This window comes from Hypanus sabinus, chromosome 1 (assembly GCF_030144855.1).
Source record: "Hypanus sabinus isolate sHypSab1 chromosome 1, sHypSab1.hap1, whole genome shotgun sequence".
Classification (NCBI taxonomy): domain Eukaryota; kingdom Metazoa; phylum Chordata; class Chondrichthyes; order Myliobatiformes; family Dasyatidae; genus Hypanus; species Hypanus sabinus.
In genome coordinates this window covers 161,719,443-161,737,180 of record NC_082706.1, presented here as the reverse complement: position 1 = coordinate 161,737,180, position 17,738 = coordinate 161,719,443, and the positions used below count along the sequence as shown (strand labels likewise).

The 17,738-nt window shown below is 38.0% G+C and overlaps 1 protein-coding gene across 7 annotated transcripts in view; it reads right to left on the bottom strand.

The window, feature by feature from the left end:
• Positions 1-17,738, bottom strand: part of LOC132399553 (protein EFR3 homolog A-like) — a 154,625-nt gene that overhangs the window by 64,713 nt on the left and 72,174 nt on the right. For all 7 annotated transcript variants that reach the window (XM_059980036.1, XM_059980081.1, XM_059980072.1 and 4 more), the window contains one exon: positions 9,727-9,876. In XM_059980036.1, coding sequence (XP_059836019.1) covers positions 9,727-9,876 — 150 coding nt within the window. The remainder of the gene's footprint in view (positions 1-9,726; positions 9,877-17,738) is intronic.

Here is a 17,738-nt window from a genome sequence, read left to right as displayed (position 1 = left end):
TAAAACACTAAACTAAACTAACATGGGCAATAATAATAGCTTACAAGTATATGATAGTGTCAAAAAACTCCAGAACTCCATACCTGAACATGAATAAGCAGAAAGAAGGTCTGGAAAAGGCCAAATTAATTCATGTGAAAATGTCGAATAAACGGTCTCCAAGTTTCTTCAAATTTAATTGATGAGTCAAAAATAGTGCTTCTAATTTTTTCCAGGCTCAAATAAGAAATAGTTTGAGAAAACCACTGGAACGTGGTAGGAGGATTTACTTCTTTCCAGTTTTGTAATATAGACCTTCTGGCCATTAATGTTACAAAAGCAATCATTCGTCTGATTGAAGGGGAAAACTGATTACCATCTTCATTTGGTATGCCAAAAATTGCAGTAATAAAATGAGGTTGTAAATCTATATTCCAAATTGAGGAAATGGTAGTAAATATGTCCTTCCAATAGTTATGTAAAGTGGGACATGACCAAAACATATGGGTCAATGAGGCCACTTCTGAATGACATCTGTCACATTGAGGGTTAATATGAGAATAGAATCGAGCAAGTTTATCTTTAGACATATGAGCTCTATGTACAATTTTAAATTGTATTAAAGCATGTTTAGCACATATAGAAGAGGAATTAACCATTTGCAAAATTTTTTCCCATTTATCTGTTGATATATTATATCAAAGTTCTTTTTCCCATTCTTGTTTAATTCTAACTGATATTTCTGGTTGTATCTTCATAATCATATTATAAATAAAAGCTACTAATCCCTTCTGACAAGGGTTTAAGGTAAAAATCAAATCTGTAAAATCCACTAAAGTTGAATTAGGAAAAGATGGTAAAACTTTATGTAAGAAATTTCTAATTTGTAAATATCTGAAAAAATTAGATTTAGGTAATTCAAATTTGTTGGAAAGTTGGTCAAATGACATCAAAGTATCTTCAAAGAAAATATCACGAAAACATTTTATACCTTTCCTTTTCCATATGTTAAAAGCTTGATCTGTCCAAGAGGGTTTGAAAAAGAAATTAAGTAAGATAGGGCTATCAAGAACAAAGTTTTTCAAAGTAAAAAACTTACAAAATTGAAACCAAATTCGTAATGTATGTTTAATAACAGGATTAGATATTTGTTTATTAAATTTAACTAAATCAGCAGGAAAACAGGAACCAAGAACAGAGAATAGAGAATATTCCTTTACCTCATTACATTCCAAATTTACCCACTGTGGGCACAATGGTGAATCCAAATCTAGTTTCCAATACATTAAATTACGAATATTATTTGCCCAATAATAAAATCTAAAGTTAGGTAAAGCTAAACCACCATCTTTTTTAGATTTTTGTAATTGCCTTTTACTTAACCTAGGGTTTTTATTTTGCCACACAAATGAGGAAATTTTTGAATCAATGTTATCAAAAAAAAGATTTAGAAATTAAAATTGGTACGGCTTGAAATAAGTATAAAAATTTCGGTAAAATCATCATTTTAATAGCATTAATCCGACCAATTAATGATAAAAATAAAGGAGACCATCTTGTAGTAAGTTGTTGAATTTGATAAAGCATAGGTAAAAAATTCAATCTAAATAAATCTTTATATTTCTTGGTAATTTTTATACCTAAATAGGTAAAGTTATCAGTAACAACTTTAAATGGTATCCTATCACTCAATAAAGTTTGTGCATTTAAAGGAAATAATTCACTCTTATCTAAGTTTAGTTTATTACCAGAAAAAATACCAAATTGAACCAACAAGGATAAAATAGCGGGAATAGACCTATCAGGGTCAGAAATATATAACAGCAAGTCATCAGCATAAAGTGATAATTTGTATAACTTCTCATTACGGGTAATACCAAAAATATTAGGAGATTCACGAATAGCAATAGCTAAAGGTTCTAATGCAATATTAAATAATAAAGGACTTAAGGGACAGCCTTGTCTCGTACCACGAGATAATTGAAAAAAAGAGGATCTATAGTTATTTGTAAGAACAGAAGCAACAGGTTTATAATATATTAATTTAATCCATGATATAAAGTTAGGACTAAAATTAAAATTTCTCAATGCATTAAATAAGTATGTCCATTCAACTCTATCAAAAGCTTTTTCAGCATCTAATGAGATAACACATTCTGGGATTGTGGGTGGTGAAGTATGAATTATATTAATCAATTTTCTAACATTAAAAAAGGAATACCGATTCCTCATAAAACCAGTTTGATCTTCTGAAATAATCTGTGATAGTACTTTTTCCAATCTAATGGCTAAAATTTTTGTAAGAATCTTAGAATCTACATTTTATAGTGATATAGGGCGATAAGATGTACATAAAGTAGGATCTTTATCTTTTTTAAGAATTAGAGAAATATTAACTTCATAAAAAGATTGAGGTAATCTCTTCTTAGCAAACACATCATTAAAAATTTCACATAACCAAGAAGAGAGCAGAGAAGAAAAAGTTTTAAAAAATTCTACTATATAACCATCAGGACCAGGAGCTTTCCCTGAATTCATTGATGAGATAGCCTCTCCTATTTCCACCATAGAGATAGGAGCATCTAACAGGCTATGGTCTTCATCTATCAGTTTAGGAATATTCAAATTGTTAAAAAAATTATCTATCATGGACTGGTCACCATCAAATTCTGATTGATATAAAGATTTATAAAAATCTTGAAAAGTATTATTAATTTCTTTATGATCAGTAGTTAAATTACCGTCTTGTTTGCGAATTTTAATCATTTGTCGCTTAGTCGAAATAGCTTTTAATTGATTAGCTAACAGTTTGCCAGTTCGATCACTGTGAATATAGAATTGAGCCCTGGTCCTATTTAATTGATTTTCAATTGAAGAAGATAATAGTAAACTATGTTCCATTTGAAGCTCAACTCTCTTCTTATAAAGTTCTTTGGTAGGAGTCACGGAATAAATCTTATCAATTTCCTTGATTTTATCCACTAATAAAGCAATATCTAAATATCTTTGTTTTCTTTTACCAACAGAATATGAGATAATTTGTCCACGGATAAAAGCCTTAAAAGAGTCCCAAAGTATTCCTCTGTCGATTTCTTCAGTGTAGTTTGTTGAGAAAAACAAGTCAATTTGCTGTTTTATGTAGGTGATAAATTCTGGGTCTTGAAGCAAAGTAGCGTTAAGCCTCCAAGATCTGATATTATTGGAATAGTCCGAAATCTTAATAGATAACTTCAAAGGTGCATGATCCGAAATAGTAATAGAATCATATTTACAATCAATAACATCCGTTAATAACCGATGATCAATAAGAAAATAGTCAATTCTAGAATAGCTATGATATACATGTGAAAAAAATGAAAATTCTTTATCTTTAGGGTTCAAAAACTGCCATATTTCTGTAATTCCCGAATCAACCATAAAAGAATTAATAAGTAGGGCTGATCTATTCGGAAGAGTACGGATAGGTTTAGATCTATCCATCGAAGGATTCAAACAACAATTAAAATCTCCACCCATTATCAACATATATTCATTTAGATTAGGAAGGGAAATAAATAAACGTTTAAAAAATTCAGGGCAGTCAATGTTTGGAGCATAAATATTAACTAGAACAACTTTCCGATTAAAAAGTGAGCCAGTTATCAACAAAAATCTACCCTGTGGGTCAGAAATAATTTCATGATGTGTAAACGATATTGAGGGGTCTATAAAAATAGACACACCCCTAATTTTAGCGGTACAATTCGAGTGAAATTGTTGACCCTTCCAGAACCTAAAAAAACATTGATTATCCTCCCTCCTGATATGGGTCTCCTGTGCAAAGATAATATTAGCGTTCAGTCTATGGAATACTTTAAATATTTTTTTCGGATGATTTAAACCATTAGTATTCCAGGAGATAAAGTTAACAGATTTATCCATCATGCTAATATTAGTTGTGTGTATCATAAAAGGTTAAAAAGACACATAACCCACAATTCAGGAAGGAGGAAAATTGATTCAGGAGCAACCGGAGAACATGACACCTCAACAATATTAATAAGTTAAAGTCTGCCCATAAACTAAATGCAAAAAAATAAAGAGCAAAAGCGTGAAAAAAGATCCCTACCCCCTCCCCCCACCCTTCGAAAAAAAGCCAAGCGGCAGGCGCATAATCTAATACTAACATTACCCCCATTTCAAGATGGCAGCTTTATAAAAAGATTAAATGAAAACTATATAACACCCAGATTAAGATATAGAGTTGCAAAAAGAAAATATATATCAATCAGAATAAAAAAAACTAATATAATAAAACAAACAATCATTAATAAAAAAAATATAAACATCAAAATTTAAAAGTGTAATATACCTTTAAAAAAAATCCCGTGTTCAAATACAAGATGACGTTTCAAAAGCAAAGACTTATGGGAAGAAGAAACGCCATTTTAAAAAAGCCATATTACTAAATACAAATGTGAGTTCAGCAATCTATTAAAAGACAAAATAGGATTTAAAAAAAAGGGATGTAATAAACAGTACAATATATATATAAAAAAAAGACCAAAAATCCAAAACATTCGTCCCATTTCTAAGTACAGGCAAACAAATAAATGCTTACAAAAAACAGAATCTTACGGGAAAAAGAAACGACATCTTAAAAAAAAGTAAATCATTATTGCAAAATATAAACGTATATGACCAAAACAGAAAGAAGAAAAAAAAGATATTATAAAAATTAAAAGGAACATATATAAACAATGATGATAGTAAAAAAAAACAGACCCATAGATCAAAATAAGAAGTTATAACCCAGCTTCATAGGTTAAAACTTAAAGTAAAAAGATATCCTCTCTCCGAAAAATCTTCCACATAACACATAGTTCAAGTTGCACTAGAAGATCGAAATTCTTCAGCAAATTTCTTCGCTTCTTCCGGAGTGTTAAAAATTTGCTGACTGTTGTCGTTCAGCGTAATTCTAAGCTTCGCTGGATACATTAAAGCTTGTTTAAGTCCAATCGAGTAAATCTCTGCCATCACTGGTTTAAAAGCGATTCTGGCTCTCATTACCTCGTAGGAATAATCCTCAACAATTCGAAATTTGTTGGTATTGTAAGAAATCATACCTTTTTTACGAGCTAATCGAATTAAAAGCTCTTTCTCACGAGGATAAAGAAGGCGAACAATCACCGCTCGTGGTTTATCAGTCGTAGACGAAAACCTCGCAACTCTGTGAGCGCGGTCAATAACAGGATTAGTTTGCAAACCTTCATCACCGAAAATTTCCCACAGTAATTTAGAGAAAAATTCAGTTAAATCACCGGACTCAACTCTTTCGGGAAACCCGATAATTCGCAAATTCTGTCTGCGAGATCGATTTTCGAGATCAGTAATTTTAAACTTATACTGATCTACAGTTTTAAGAGTCGATTGTACCTTCTTATCCAACACTTCAATTGTACGTACTTTTTCAACAATTAATTTTTCAAGAGTCGCCAACTTAACTTCATGCCGCTGAATATCCGATGCCTGCGACTGAAGCTTAGTATCAAGCGATCTAACAACTCCTTCAAGTTCAGACATTTTCGTGGTAAGCTTGTTTTCCAAACTTACCATTTTACTTTCCAGCCAACTTGCCATTTTACTTTCCAGCCTGTTTTCCAAACTTGCAAGTTTAGTGTCCAGAAGATTAGAAATTGCATCGATAGATAAAGGCTCCTTAGACGATTTCTTACTTGTAGCCATTTTAAGTTCGACAGAGTTAGATCAAATATAGTTTTAGGAAAAAAAAAGTCCATTGAAAATATCAACTCATTTGATTAAATTCGAAAAGATTTGATTAAAGGGTGATTATAGTTAAAAAAGTAAAGAGCGCCTAAAAGGCAGGTGTTTACGTCGCCATCTTGAAACTCCTCCCCCGTGTCCAGTCCTAACCTCTATTTTATATGACGGTTATATCATTGACTATTTATCTCCACAGAGAACTTCTGTAAAATTTGTTATGGAAGATCAAGAGTTAACTAAGCTTTTTGGAGGATAGCAGAAATTGTTGAAACCTGTTAAACCTTTCATTTTAAAAACTGTCTTCTAGTTAATGGTAAATATACAAAAGAATTTAAATGGTAACGTAGAAATCCATGCCCAATTTGAGGCTATTTGCCTGTATAAGCAGCATTTCTACTCAAACTTCTGCATTACCACTTCTCTAAAAATAAATTTATTTGCTGAGTTAACCGTGCAGTAATAATTTGTAAAAGCTGCAGAACAAAAATAGATGCATCTTTCAAATGGTACAACCTTGCCTTTTGAGAACTGATTATGAAACATGTTGAGTATTCCTGATAGTACAAGACATTTTTTTCATGTCCAATTAAATCACATGATTAATTCCCTGTAGATTTCACTCCTGGAAAGCAATTAATAGTATCTTATTGCTTGGGCTGGATAATTCCAGCTACTTAATTTCCACAGTATTAGGAATATTCTCCATAACTGAAAGCTATTACAAAATTAAATGACCTGTAGAATCATTAACATAAAAACCAAATCTCAAATACAGCCACTCCTGGTACTGAAGCAAATTAATTCAAAATCAAAATGAATATCGTATTTTAAAGCTTAAAATAACTTCACTAAATAGTAATTGATAATGAACTTTCATCGGTCAGCACATTACTATGTATAATTTTTAGATTTTTTAAAAATATAACCTTTGGGCACACACTTTCTTCACTTGTAATAAAGGCACAGATATTCTCAATTTCTAGAAGACAAATCTCAAGTAGTGCTCATGATTATTCCCACCGTTAATGTTATTCACCAAGAGTTACACATGCTGGAAGGCAGTTAGTTGGTGACATACTTTACATTCATTGGACATTGTCCTTTAACTTTTCATATATCCTGCGCTAACATTTTCTAACTCTGCTTTCTTATTTGTATAATTAAATTGAAACATTTATTGGAACACCCACATATTTTGTAAAATTATATTAAGTGATAGTAACCAGTACTGGACTAATACATAGAGTCCCGAACTTCTGACAAGCAGAAGTTTCAATCGCAGCACAATAGGATTGAAAGTATGTAAAGGACAACTGGAATGAAAAATTTCTGTCAATAATGGGATACTATGAGGCAATAAACCCACCACACCCAAAAGAGGGGATTCACAATGCCATCCTAAGTATTCTCTTTTTTAAAAAAAAGCAAGTTTGTTTAGGGATTCCCAAGTGTCAATGGGAATGTTAAGACTTCTTCAAATACGCTTTGAATAGTCTTAAAGGTTTCCTCTGTCCACTTGGCAATCTCCTGCTGTTATTTAGCTTAAAGAATGATTGCTTTGGAGTCAGGTTGGGTGTGATTAATTTAGTCAGTCCATCATAATTAACAACAAATAATCAGAGACTTGATACTGGTGATGTTAGCTGATGTTGGTTTGCCCAGAAACACGAGAAATGTTGGAGTTGATGTTTTGGCCTGGACCCTTCTTCGGGACCAGAATGGAAGTGGGGGGGGGGGGGGGGGGTGGAAGATGCCAGAATAAAAAGGAGGGGGAGGGAGGAGGAGGATAGCCAGAAGGTGATGGTGAAGCCAGGTGGGTAGGAAAGTTAAAGGGCTGAGGAAGAAGCAATCTGATTAGGAGAGGAGACTGGATCATAGAAGAGAGGAGAAGGAGAGACCTGGGGGAGGTGATAGCCAGACAAGGAGTAAGAGACCAGAGTGAAGAATAGAAGAGGAAAGGAGGAGAAAGAATTTTTTTTAAACCAGCAGCAGAAATCAATATTCATGCTATCAGGTTGGGGCTACCCAGGTAGAATACAAGATGTCCTTGCACTCCAGCCTTTTACTTTTCCTACCAACTTCATCCTGACGAAGGGTCTCAGCCCGAAACTTTGACTGTTCATTTCCACAGATGCTGCCCGACATGCTGAGTCCCTCCAGCATGTCGTACGTGTTGCTTTGACCCCAGCATCTGCAGTATACTTTGTGTTTAGCTTCACCTATCACCTTCCAGCTGTCCTCCTTCCCGTTCCCACGCCTTTTTATTCTGGCATCCTCCCCCTTCCTTTCCAAACCAGAAGAAGGATCTGTTTATTCATTTCCAGCGATGCTGCCTGACCTACCAAGTTCACCCAAGCACTTTGTTGGTTGACAGACAGACATACTTTATTGATCCCAAGGGAAATTGGGTTTTGTTACAGCCGCACCAACCAAGAATAGAGTAGAAATATAGCGATATAAAACCATAAATAATTAAATAAAAATAAGTTAATCATGCCAAGTGGAAATAAGTCCAGGACCAGCCTATTGGCTCAGGGTATCTGACACCCCGAGGGAGGAGTTGTAAAGTTTGATGGCCACAGGCAGGAATGACTTCCTATGACACTCAGTGTTACATCTCGGTGGAATGAGTCTCTGGCTGAATGTACTCCTGTGCATAACCAGTACATTATGGAGTGGATGGGAGTCATTGTCCAAGATGGCATGCAACTTGGACAGCATCCTTTTTTCAGACACCACTGTCAGAGAGTCCAGTTCCACCCCCACAACATCACTGGCCTTACGAATGAGTTTGTTGACTCTGTTGGTGTCTGCTACCCTCAGCCTACTGCCCCAGCACACAACAGCAAACATGATAGCACTGGCCACCACAGCCTCACAGAACATCCTCAGCATCGTCTGGCAGATGTTAAAGAACCTCAGTCTCCTCAGGAAATAGAGACGGCTCTGACCCTTCTTGTAGACAGCCTCAGTGTTCTTTGACCAGTCCAGTTTATTGTCCATTCATATCCCCAGGTATTTGTAATCCTCCACCATGTCCACACTGACCCCTTGGATGGAAACAGGGGTCACCGGTGCCTTAGCCCTCCTCAGGTCCACCACCAGCTCCTTAGTCTTTTTCACATTAAGCTGCAGATGATTCTGCTCGCTCCATGTGACAAAGTTTCCCACCGTAGCCCTATACTCAGCCTCACCTCCCTTGCTGATGCATCCAATTATGGCAGAGTCATCCGAAAATTTCTGAAGATGGCAAGACTCTGTGTTGTAGTTGAAGTCTGAGGTGTAGATGGTGAAGAGAAAGGGAGACAGGACAGTCCCCTGTGGAGCCCCAGTGCTGCTGACCACTCCGTCTGACACACAGTGTTGCAAGCGCATGTACTGTGGTCTGCCAGTCAGGTAATCAATAATCCATGAACCAGGGAAGCATCCACCTGCATCACTGTCAGCTTCTCACCCAGCAGAGCAGGGCGGATGGTGTTGAACACACTGGAGAAGTCAAAAAACATGACCCTCACAGTGCTCGCCGGCTTGTCCAGATTGGTGGATGTAGCCAATGGATTTCCAAAGTGAGAAGAGTGGACAGAAACACAGAACACAGCTGAAGTAGTGCTGGAGCTTGGCCATTCTACTATGAAAGTGTTGTAGGCTGCAAGATCAACCACAATAGTTTGCTTCTGTTTGATTATCCCATTACACTGAGAGGCATGAGAGGTTTTTGGCAAGGACCAAAAACCTATAAAATCACCAATTTTAATGGAATAATATGTTCTGGAGATTTCTCAGAGAGAAAGAGGTCTACAATTCTTAACATCAAAGAAGGCTGAAGGCTACATCTCACCGACCACCTTCGTATGTAATAATATCAAAAGGCAATAATTATAAACTAAACCTGCTTCCACTTTGCGAAGGAAACAGCAACTACAAACTACCATACTTCAAAGACTTTCATAACACTGTTCAATTCCCCTCTTGTTGCATCCTAACCTGTCAAGTTCCTCTGTTGTTTGCATGTTGAAAAGTAGTGAAGGAACAATCTTATCCATGTGTTGAGGCTCCCAGATTATAGTTTGGAGCTCATCATTCACCGTTTTCCGTACGACACCTTGAATGCCTTTTATGCCTGCAATCCTGATCCTGTCAACAAAACAAAGTTAATCGTTACAATGATCATCCATTTTAGCCTTCAAGTCTGTAGCAAAGTTTCTACAGATCATGACTTCAAAATGCAACTTCAAATTCATATTCATAAAGGCAGAACCAAACCCATTCACATTTTAATAATTCATATCATTCTCTTCTACAAGTACTTTGTAATATGGTTATTTAAATGAGCCAATGCATTTTGATCACTGGAAAATACATAAAAAGCTAAAATATCTGTGCAATCATTTGGTCTCAATTACTTCTATTTCCACATCCCATGAGCTCCGTTTGAAGAAAATTATGAACTCAGTCAGTTTTTTTTTACATTTTCTTAGATAGATACAGCATATCCTAACAACTATACTTATTAAAATCTTTCACTACACATCCCTTCGTGAACATAATTTATTCCACATTCACTTCAGCAAATCTCTTAAACCTTCACCTTTGCTACAGAAGAATGTCCAAGATTGGGCAGAATATTCTAACAGGATGCTAACAAAGACAGGTAAAGGTTTGCCATTGCTTCTTTTATATTCTGTACCATCTAATTATAAAACCTAAGATGCTATAGTTTTTCAGACCAAATCATAAATCTCCTAGTTTAACACTTGCCTTGAAGCAAAAGTGTTTTTCTACCCCCTTTAAAACTATTAAGTGTATTACCGATTTACTCGCAAAAAAGTCACATCATTTTGCAATAAGTTTTGGTACTGTCATTTGCACTATTGATTAATTTGTTTTGCATTCCACAATTGGCAGGAGCAGATTTAGGCCATTCAGCCCATTGAGTCTGCTCTGCAATTTCATCGTGGCGGATTCGCCTCTCCCTCTCAACCCCATTCTCCTGCCTTCTCCCCACAACCTATTTTGTCCTGACAAATCAAGAACTTATCAACCTCAGTAATAAATAAATAAACCCAAAGACGGCTTCCATAGCCACCTGTGGCAGTGAATTACAGAGATTCACCAGTCGCTGGCTTCTTATCTCCATTCTAAAGGATGCCCTTTATTAGGAGGCTGTGCCCTCCGGTTCTAGACTCCCCCAGTATAGGAAATATCAGCTCCATGTTTACTCTTTCTCAGTCTTTCAACATTCAGTAGGTTTCAATGAAATCCCCCTTCGTTCTTCTAAATTCATAGAGCCAAACACTCCCCATATGTTAAGCCTTTCATTCCCAGAATCATTCTCGTGAAACTCCTCTGAACCCTATCCAATGTCCACACATCCTTCCTTAGATAAGGAGCCTAAAACTGTTCACAATACTTCACCACACCCTGTTCCAATTCCAACCTCACTCCTTCCGATAGCTCTGCTCTCCGCTCCCTCCGCACCAATCCCAACGTCATTATAAAATCCGCTGATAAGGGGGGAGCTGCTGTTGTCTGGCGTACTGACCTCTACCTGGCCGAGGCACAGTAACAATTCTCTGATACCTCCTCTTATTTACCCCTTGATCATGACCCCAATAAGGAGCACCAGACCACTGTCTCCTATACCATCACCAACCTTATCAGCTCTGGGGATCTCCCATCCACTACCACCAACCTCATAGTTCCCACACCCCGCACTTCCCATTTCTACCTCTTACCCAAGATCCCCAAACCTGCCTGTCCAGGTAGCTCAGCTTGCTCCTGCCCACCGAACTCATTTCTGCATACCCTGACACTGTCTTATACCCCCTTGTTCAATCTCTTCCCACCTATGTTTGTGACACTTCTAACAGTTTGAATTTTTTCAATGATTTTAAGTTCCCTGGCCCCCACCGCCTTATTTTCACCATGGACGTCCAGTCCCTACATACCTCCATCCCCCACCAGGACGGTCTCAAAGCTCTTCACTTCTTTTTGGATTCCAAACCTAACCAATTCCCCTCTACCACCACTCTCCTCCGTCTAGCGGAATTAGTTCTTACTCTCAATAACTTCTCCTTTGGCTCCTCCCACTTCCTCCAAATCAAGGGTGTAGCTATGGGCACCCGCATGGGTCCCAGTTATGCCTGCCTTTTTGTTGGCTTTGTGGAACAGTCCATGTTCCAAGTCTATACGGGTATCCATCCCCCTCTTTTCCTTCGCTGCATCAACGACTGCATTGGTGCTGCCTCCTGCACACATGCTGAGCTCGTTGACTTAGGACACAGTGGCCTGGTGTGGTATACTGCGTCCGGTGCTCCCGGTGTGGTCTTTTATATATTGGTGAGACCCGACGCAGACTGGGAGACCGTTTCGCTGAACACCTATGCTCGGTCCACCAGAAAAAGCAGGATCTCCCAGTGGCCACACATTTTAATTCCACGTCCCATTCCCATTCTGATATGTCTATCCATGACCTCCTCTATTGTCAAAATGAATCCAAACTCAGGTTGGAGGAACAACACCTTATATACCGGCTGGGTAGCCTCCAACCTGCACGCATGAACATTGACTTCTCTAACTTCCCTCCTCCTCTTCTTACCCCATCCCTGACATATTTAGTTGTTTGTTTTTTCTCTCTCTCTGCCCATCACTCTGCCTCTGGTGCTCACCCCACCCCCCTTTCTTTCTCCCGCGGCCTCCCGTCCATGATCCTTTCCCTTCTCCAGCTCTGTATCACTTTTGCCAATCACCTTTCCAACTCTTAGCTTCATCCCACCCCCTCTGGTCTTCTCCTATCATTTCACATTTTCCCCTCCCCCCACTACTTTCAAATCTCGTACTATCTTTCCTTTCAGTTAGTCCTGATGAAGGTCTCAGCCCGAAACATCGACAGTGCTTCTCCTTATAGATGCTGCCTGGCCTGCTGTGTTCCACCAGCATTTTGTGTGTTGTCACAATACTCCAAGTGAGTTTCACCAGTGCCTTACACAGCCTCAGCATTATATACTTGCTTTTATGTTCTAGTCCTTTTGAAATGAATGCTAACATTGTATTTGCCTTCCTCAGCTCTAACTTAACCTTCAGGGAATCCTGCACGAGGACTCCCAAGTTATAACCCCTCAGCCATCACGCTCTTGAACCAGTGAGGATGACTTCATTCAACTTCTCTTGTTCCATCACTGACCTCTTCCCACAACCTGTGGACTCACTTTCAAGGATTCCTCATCTCCTGTTCTCTTATTTATTTTTCTTTTGCATTTGCACAGCTTGTTGCCTTTTGCACATTGGTTGTCTGTCCACCCTGTTGGGTGTGGTCTTTCACAGATTATAGTTCTTGGATTTACTGAGAATGCCTGCAAGAAAATGAATCTCCTCAAGGAATTCCAGCAGATTTTTTTTAAGGGACTCCCAACTCTCTTCACTCCTCAGATTATTGAATTTTCTCACTATTTAGAAGATAGTCTATGCTTTTGTTCCTTCTACCAAAGTGTATGACCATACATTTCACGACATTGTATTCCATCTGCCACTTATTTGCCCATTCTCACAATCTTTTCATGTTATGTGTCTATGATTTGGATGATGGAATTGATGGCTTTTTGGCCAAGTTTGCAGACGATATGAAGATAGGTGGAGGGGCAGGTAGATTTGAGGAAGCAGAGAGGCTACAGTTGGACTTAGCAGACTCGCACAGGACTCCCCAAAGGTTAATTTGCAGGTTGAGTCATTGGTGAGGATGGCAAATATTAGCATTCATTTCAAAAGGACAAGAATATAAAAGCAAGGATATAATATTGAGGATCTATAAGCCCTCAGAGAGGTCTCACTTGGAATATTGTGAACAGTTTTAGGCCTCTTATCTAAAAAAAGGATGTACTAACTTTGGAGAGGATTCAAAGGAAATGATTCCAGGATTGAAATGCTTATTCATATGAAGAGTATTTGAAGGCTCTGGGACTGTACTCAGAAAAGAAGAACCATTTAGGAGGAATTTGTTTAGGGTTAGGGTGGTGAACCTGTGAAATTCATTGTCACAGTTGTTGGGTATATTTAAGGCAGTGGTTGATAGATCCTTGATTAGTCAGGGCATGAAGGGACACGGGGAGAAGGCAGGTGACTGGAGCTGAGAGGGAAATGGTTCAGCCATGTTGAAATGGTGGCGCAGACTCAATGGGTCAAATGGCCTAATTTTGCTTCTATACCTTACAGTCTTATGGTCTGCATATTGAAATTTCAGGCTTTTTCTGCCAAGTTTAAAATCAATTGTTTGACATAGATAAAAAGAAAGCAGAACAAAACAAGGCAGGCACTAAATATATTTAAGATACAGATAGATTGCTGCATAGCAGGAGTATTAAGGGTTATTGGGGGCAATAATTGGTGGAGCTGAGTACACAGCCAGATCAGCCCCGACCTTACTGAATGGTGGAGCTAGCTTGATGAGCCAGATGACCTACTCCTGCTCTTATTTCTTATTCTATCGATCGATTAATTGATTAAGATACAGCACCACATAGGCCTTTCCAGCTCTTTGAACTGCACTGCTCAGCAAATCCCGCTTTAACCCTAGCTTAATCAAGGGACAATTTCAAGAATTAATTATTCTACTAATCAGTACATCTTTTGGAGTGTGGGAGCAAACTGTCACAGACTCTATAACTTACAAAGTCAGAATCGAACTCCAAACTCTGCAATAGTGTCGTGCTAATCGCTGTGCTACCATGGCGTCCAAACACTGATCCCTGGCTGTTTACAAATCTTCAATCTGATATAACATGCTTAAGTATTATAGAATTTCCTATCCTTACACCAACTTCTAATTTGATTGCACTCTTTAATAAATCTCAATTCAGAGAAGCTTCCACAATAATCTAAACACAATAATATATTAAAAAGTCACATGCTATATTAAAAAATTACATTTACAAGTTATTGTGATAGTAGTCTGCATAATTAGAGAATCATTTTAAATCAAAATATAAATGATCAAGACAGTAATAAAAAATTTTAAATCCAGCGGCAGATTATTTAGAAAGCTTAATTGTTTGGCATCAAATGCACTGATTAGTCCACAGTGTGAGCTGGGGACCCAGACAGACGTCAGGACAGTGGCTTGCAGCCCGAGCTCAGGAATGCTGATGTATTTCCCATTCTACTAGTGGAAATATACTGTTGTGTAACATATAAAAACATTAAACATGTTTGGGTATTAACAGGGGCAACCTTCAAAAGCCAATAAAATTTGCTAGGCTAGCACCAGAACAGGTCGAGGAGCACCAAGGTGATGAGATTTTTCTGTAGCTGTAACTACACCGCAGTGGAGTAGTCAAGTAAACAAAGGACACAATGTATTATTTTGGAAATAAAGAATGCAGAAATATATAACATGATCACCAAATATTCTTAATACAATAAACACCTGAACAAAAACTTGGTTGCTTGCTTTAAAAAATAAGAAACATCAAGTTTGTTGTCTTAAACTATTAATGGGATGGACCTTTAAAATGACACTCCAGTAACAGGACAGATGCTGCTAACATAATCATTAAAGAAACTAATGTCCAGAGGATTCAATAGGAATAAATAAAGCCTGAGAAGCCAAGTGTAAGAGTATAGATAAGAAATAGGAAGGGTGCTCAATTATGTTACCTGTCAATTGAACAAATGTTAAGGGATTATAAAAAGATAACAAGTCACATAGAAATTTGGATAATTCTCATGAAAGTGATTCAAAGAGTTTTGTAGTATTTCATTAGAATTTATGTGGAATGTTCACAAGTGTTAGGACTGATTGAAGGGAGGTTTGACCAAATTTGTACAGTCTGTAGATAATGTCAGGTGCCAAACATCTTTACTTTGTTTTCAGTATCAAGACTACCCCTCCCAGGTTGCATCAATGTTCCGTTCCTGTTAACTGTCCATAAACACAAATAGTTCAAGTCATAAATGCAGGTAAAAACCAAATTCTCAGAAAGCAGAAGATGCCTGCAGCCAAACAGCAAATTCATGCCAACGTTCTCCCAAATTCTCACTCGTATGTATGGGCTTCACAGAAATCAGGCATTTGAAAGCTTGGGAGAAGGTGTAGTGCAAAACTTCTATGCCTGTCCTCCTCTTCCACGTGCCCTGCGCTTTCCTCCATTCTCATTGCACCTTGCTCTGTGGGTGCTTGAATTTATGAAATAAAGTTGTGGAATTCCACAAACACTTTCTGTCTGTTGTTGAGGGAGAACTAAAATCATATTTCATCACAGAGTCCATAGGACACTTACAGCTGCTGAGCAGGTTGACTGTGTGGTTAAGAAGGTGTATGGCGTATTGGCCTTCATCAATCGTGGGATTGAGTTTAGGAGCCGAGAGGTAATGTTACAGCGATATAGGACCCTGGTCAGACCCCACTTGGAGCACTGTGCTCCATGATGAGAGGCATTGATCGTGTGGTTAGTCAAGAGGCTTTTTCCCAGAGCTGAAATGGCTAACGCGAGGGCTTAGAAGTAGGTATAGAGGAGATGTCAGGGGTAAGTTTTTTTTTAAAAAACGCAGAGTGGTGAGTGCGTAGAATGGGCTGCCAGCGACGGTGGTAGAGGCGGATACGATAGGGTATTTTAAGAGACTCTTGGATAGGTACATGGAGCTTAGAAAAACAGAGGGCTATGGGTAACCTTAGGTAATTTCTAAAGTACATGTTCGGCACAACATTGTGGGCTGAAGGGCCTGCATTCTGCTGTAGGTTTTTTTTAATGTTTCTAATCAATCCTGATACAGTTAGTGTTGTCCCAGCACTAATTTAGCTGTAATAATGGCTATATCTCTGAACCAAATCCAATGTTAGTTCACAAGTGACAAGTTGATACTAAGCAATATTGATGCCAATGTGCTTGCTCTTTATTATGCTTAAATCTATGCTGCTGAGCTTGTGGGGGTGAGGGAGGGAGGAGGGCTGTGCTCTGGGGAGACAGAACATTACTGATATCAATCAGTCTTTGGCTTGTCCAAAAATCCACGCCACACATAGCTCTGTTAATTCTGCCACCCCCAAAATGTCTGGCTGGCAGTGGTCAATCATGTTCCAAAATTTGTATGAAGTGCAAATACATTTGTTTTACATCCATTGGTTTATTAGTGATGGACATTGCTGCTCGTTCATTCCACATTGTTCCAGTGCTTTTCCACTTTGCTGCCACCTCTTACCAAACTCAACTATGAAACACGGGGTGAGTTCAGCAGTTAATGAGGTGTAGTTCAGGGGATTACTTTCTACTGCTGTGGCCATGCTGCTGCACAGGCACTAACCATCATAAAATGTCTCAAGGAACTGAGGGGCTTCAGAAGCTGCTTATTCAGGCCAACAGGAAACCAAGTTGTTTTTAGGAAAAATCTGGCCGATCACAAATGAATTCTACGGACCCGACTTCATCTTTACGTAAGTTATTGACTGTCCAGCTCAGAGATGGAATTTTCTCCCATCTCACCTCCTATAGTGCTATTGTGATAGGCTGGTTGCATGAAGAGCTGCTCTCCTCTCAGGAGAAAGGGTCCAGACATTCCATTGTTCAAAGAATAAATTTGTTTTATTAGAGTTTTTCAACCACTGCATACAAATCACCCAGCAGTGATTGTCAAGTTTTTGTGCAGGCAATGGATATTGCAGCTTTTCTTTACTTCCCCCTTTAAATGTTTGAAAAGTGTTATTTTAAAAGGAATATAAATTTCCAGGTATTCCATCAAGTTTCTTCACTGCTTGGAAAGGAACCACTAATTCCTTTCTGCTTTGCTGCAGCATATTAGCCAAGCGATCTGGACGAACAAGCAGGTGGTGGAATGAGGTTTACAAAAGAATTCTGTTGGGAAAATTTTGTGTGGAAAGACCACTGCACACATGAAATCCACTCACTCTGCTGCAGAATCCTAGCTTCAGTGGCACACTGGTTCATTACAATTAGAAAGAGTGATAATGATTTCACAAGTACATAATCTTAATCTCCAGGTCCCACATC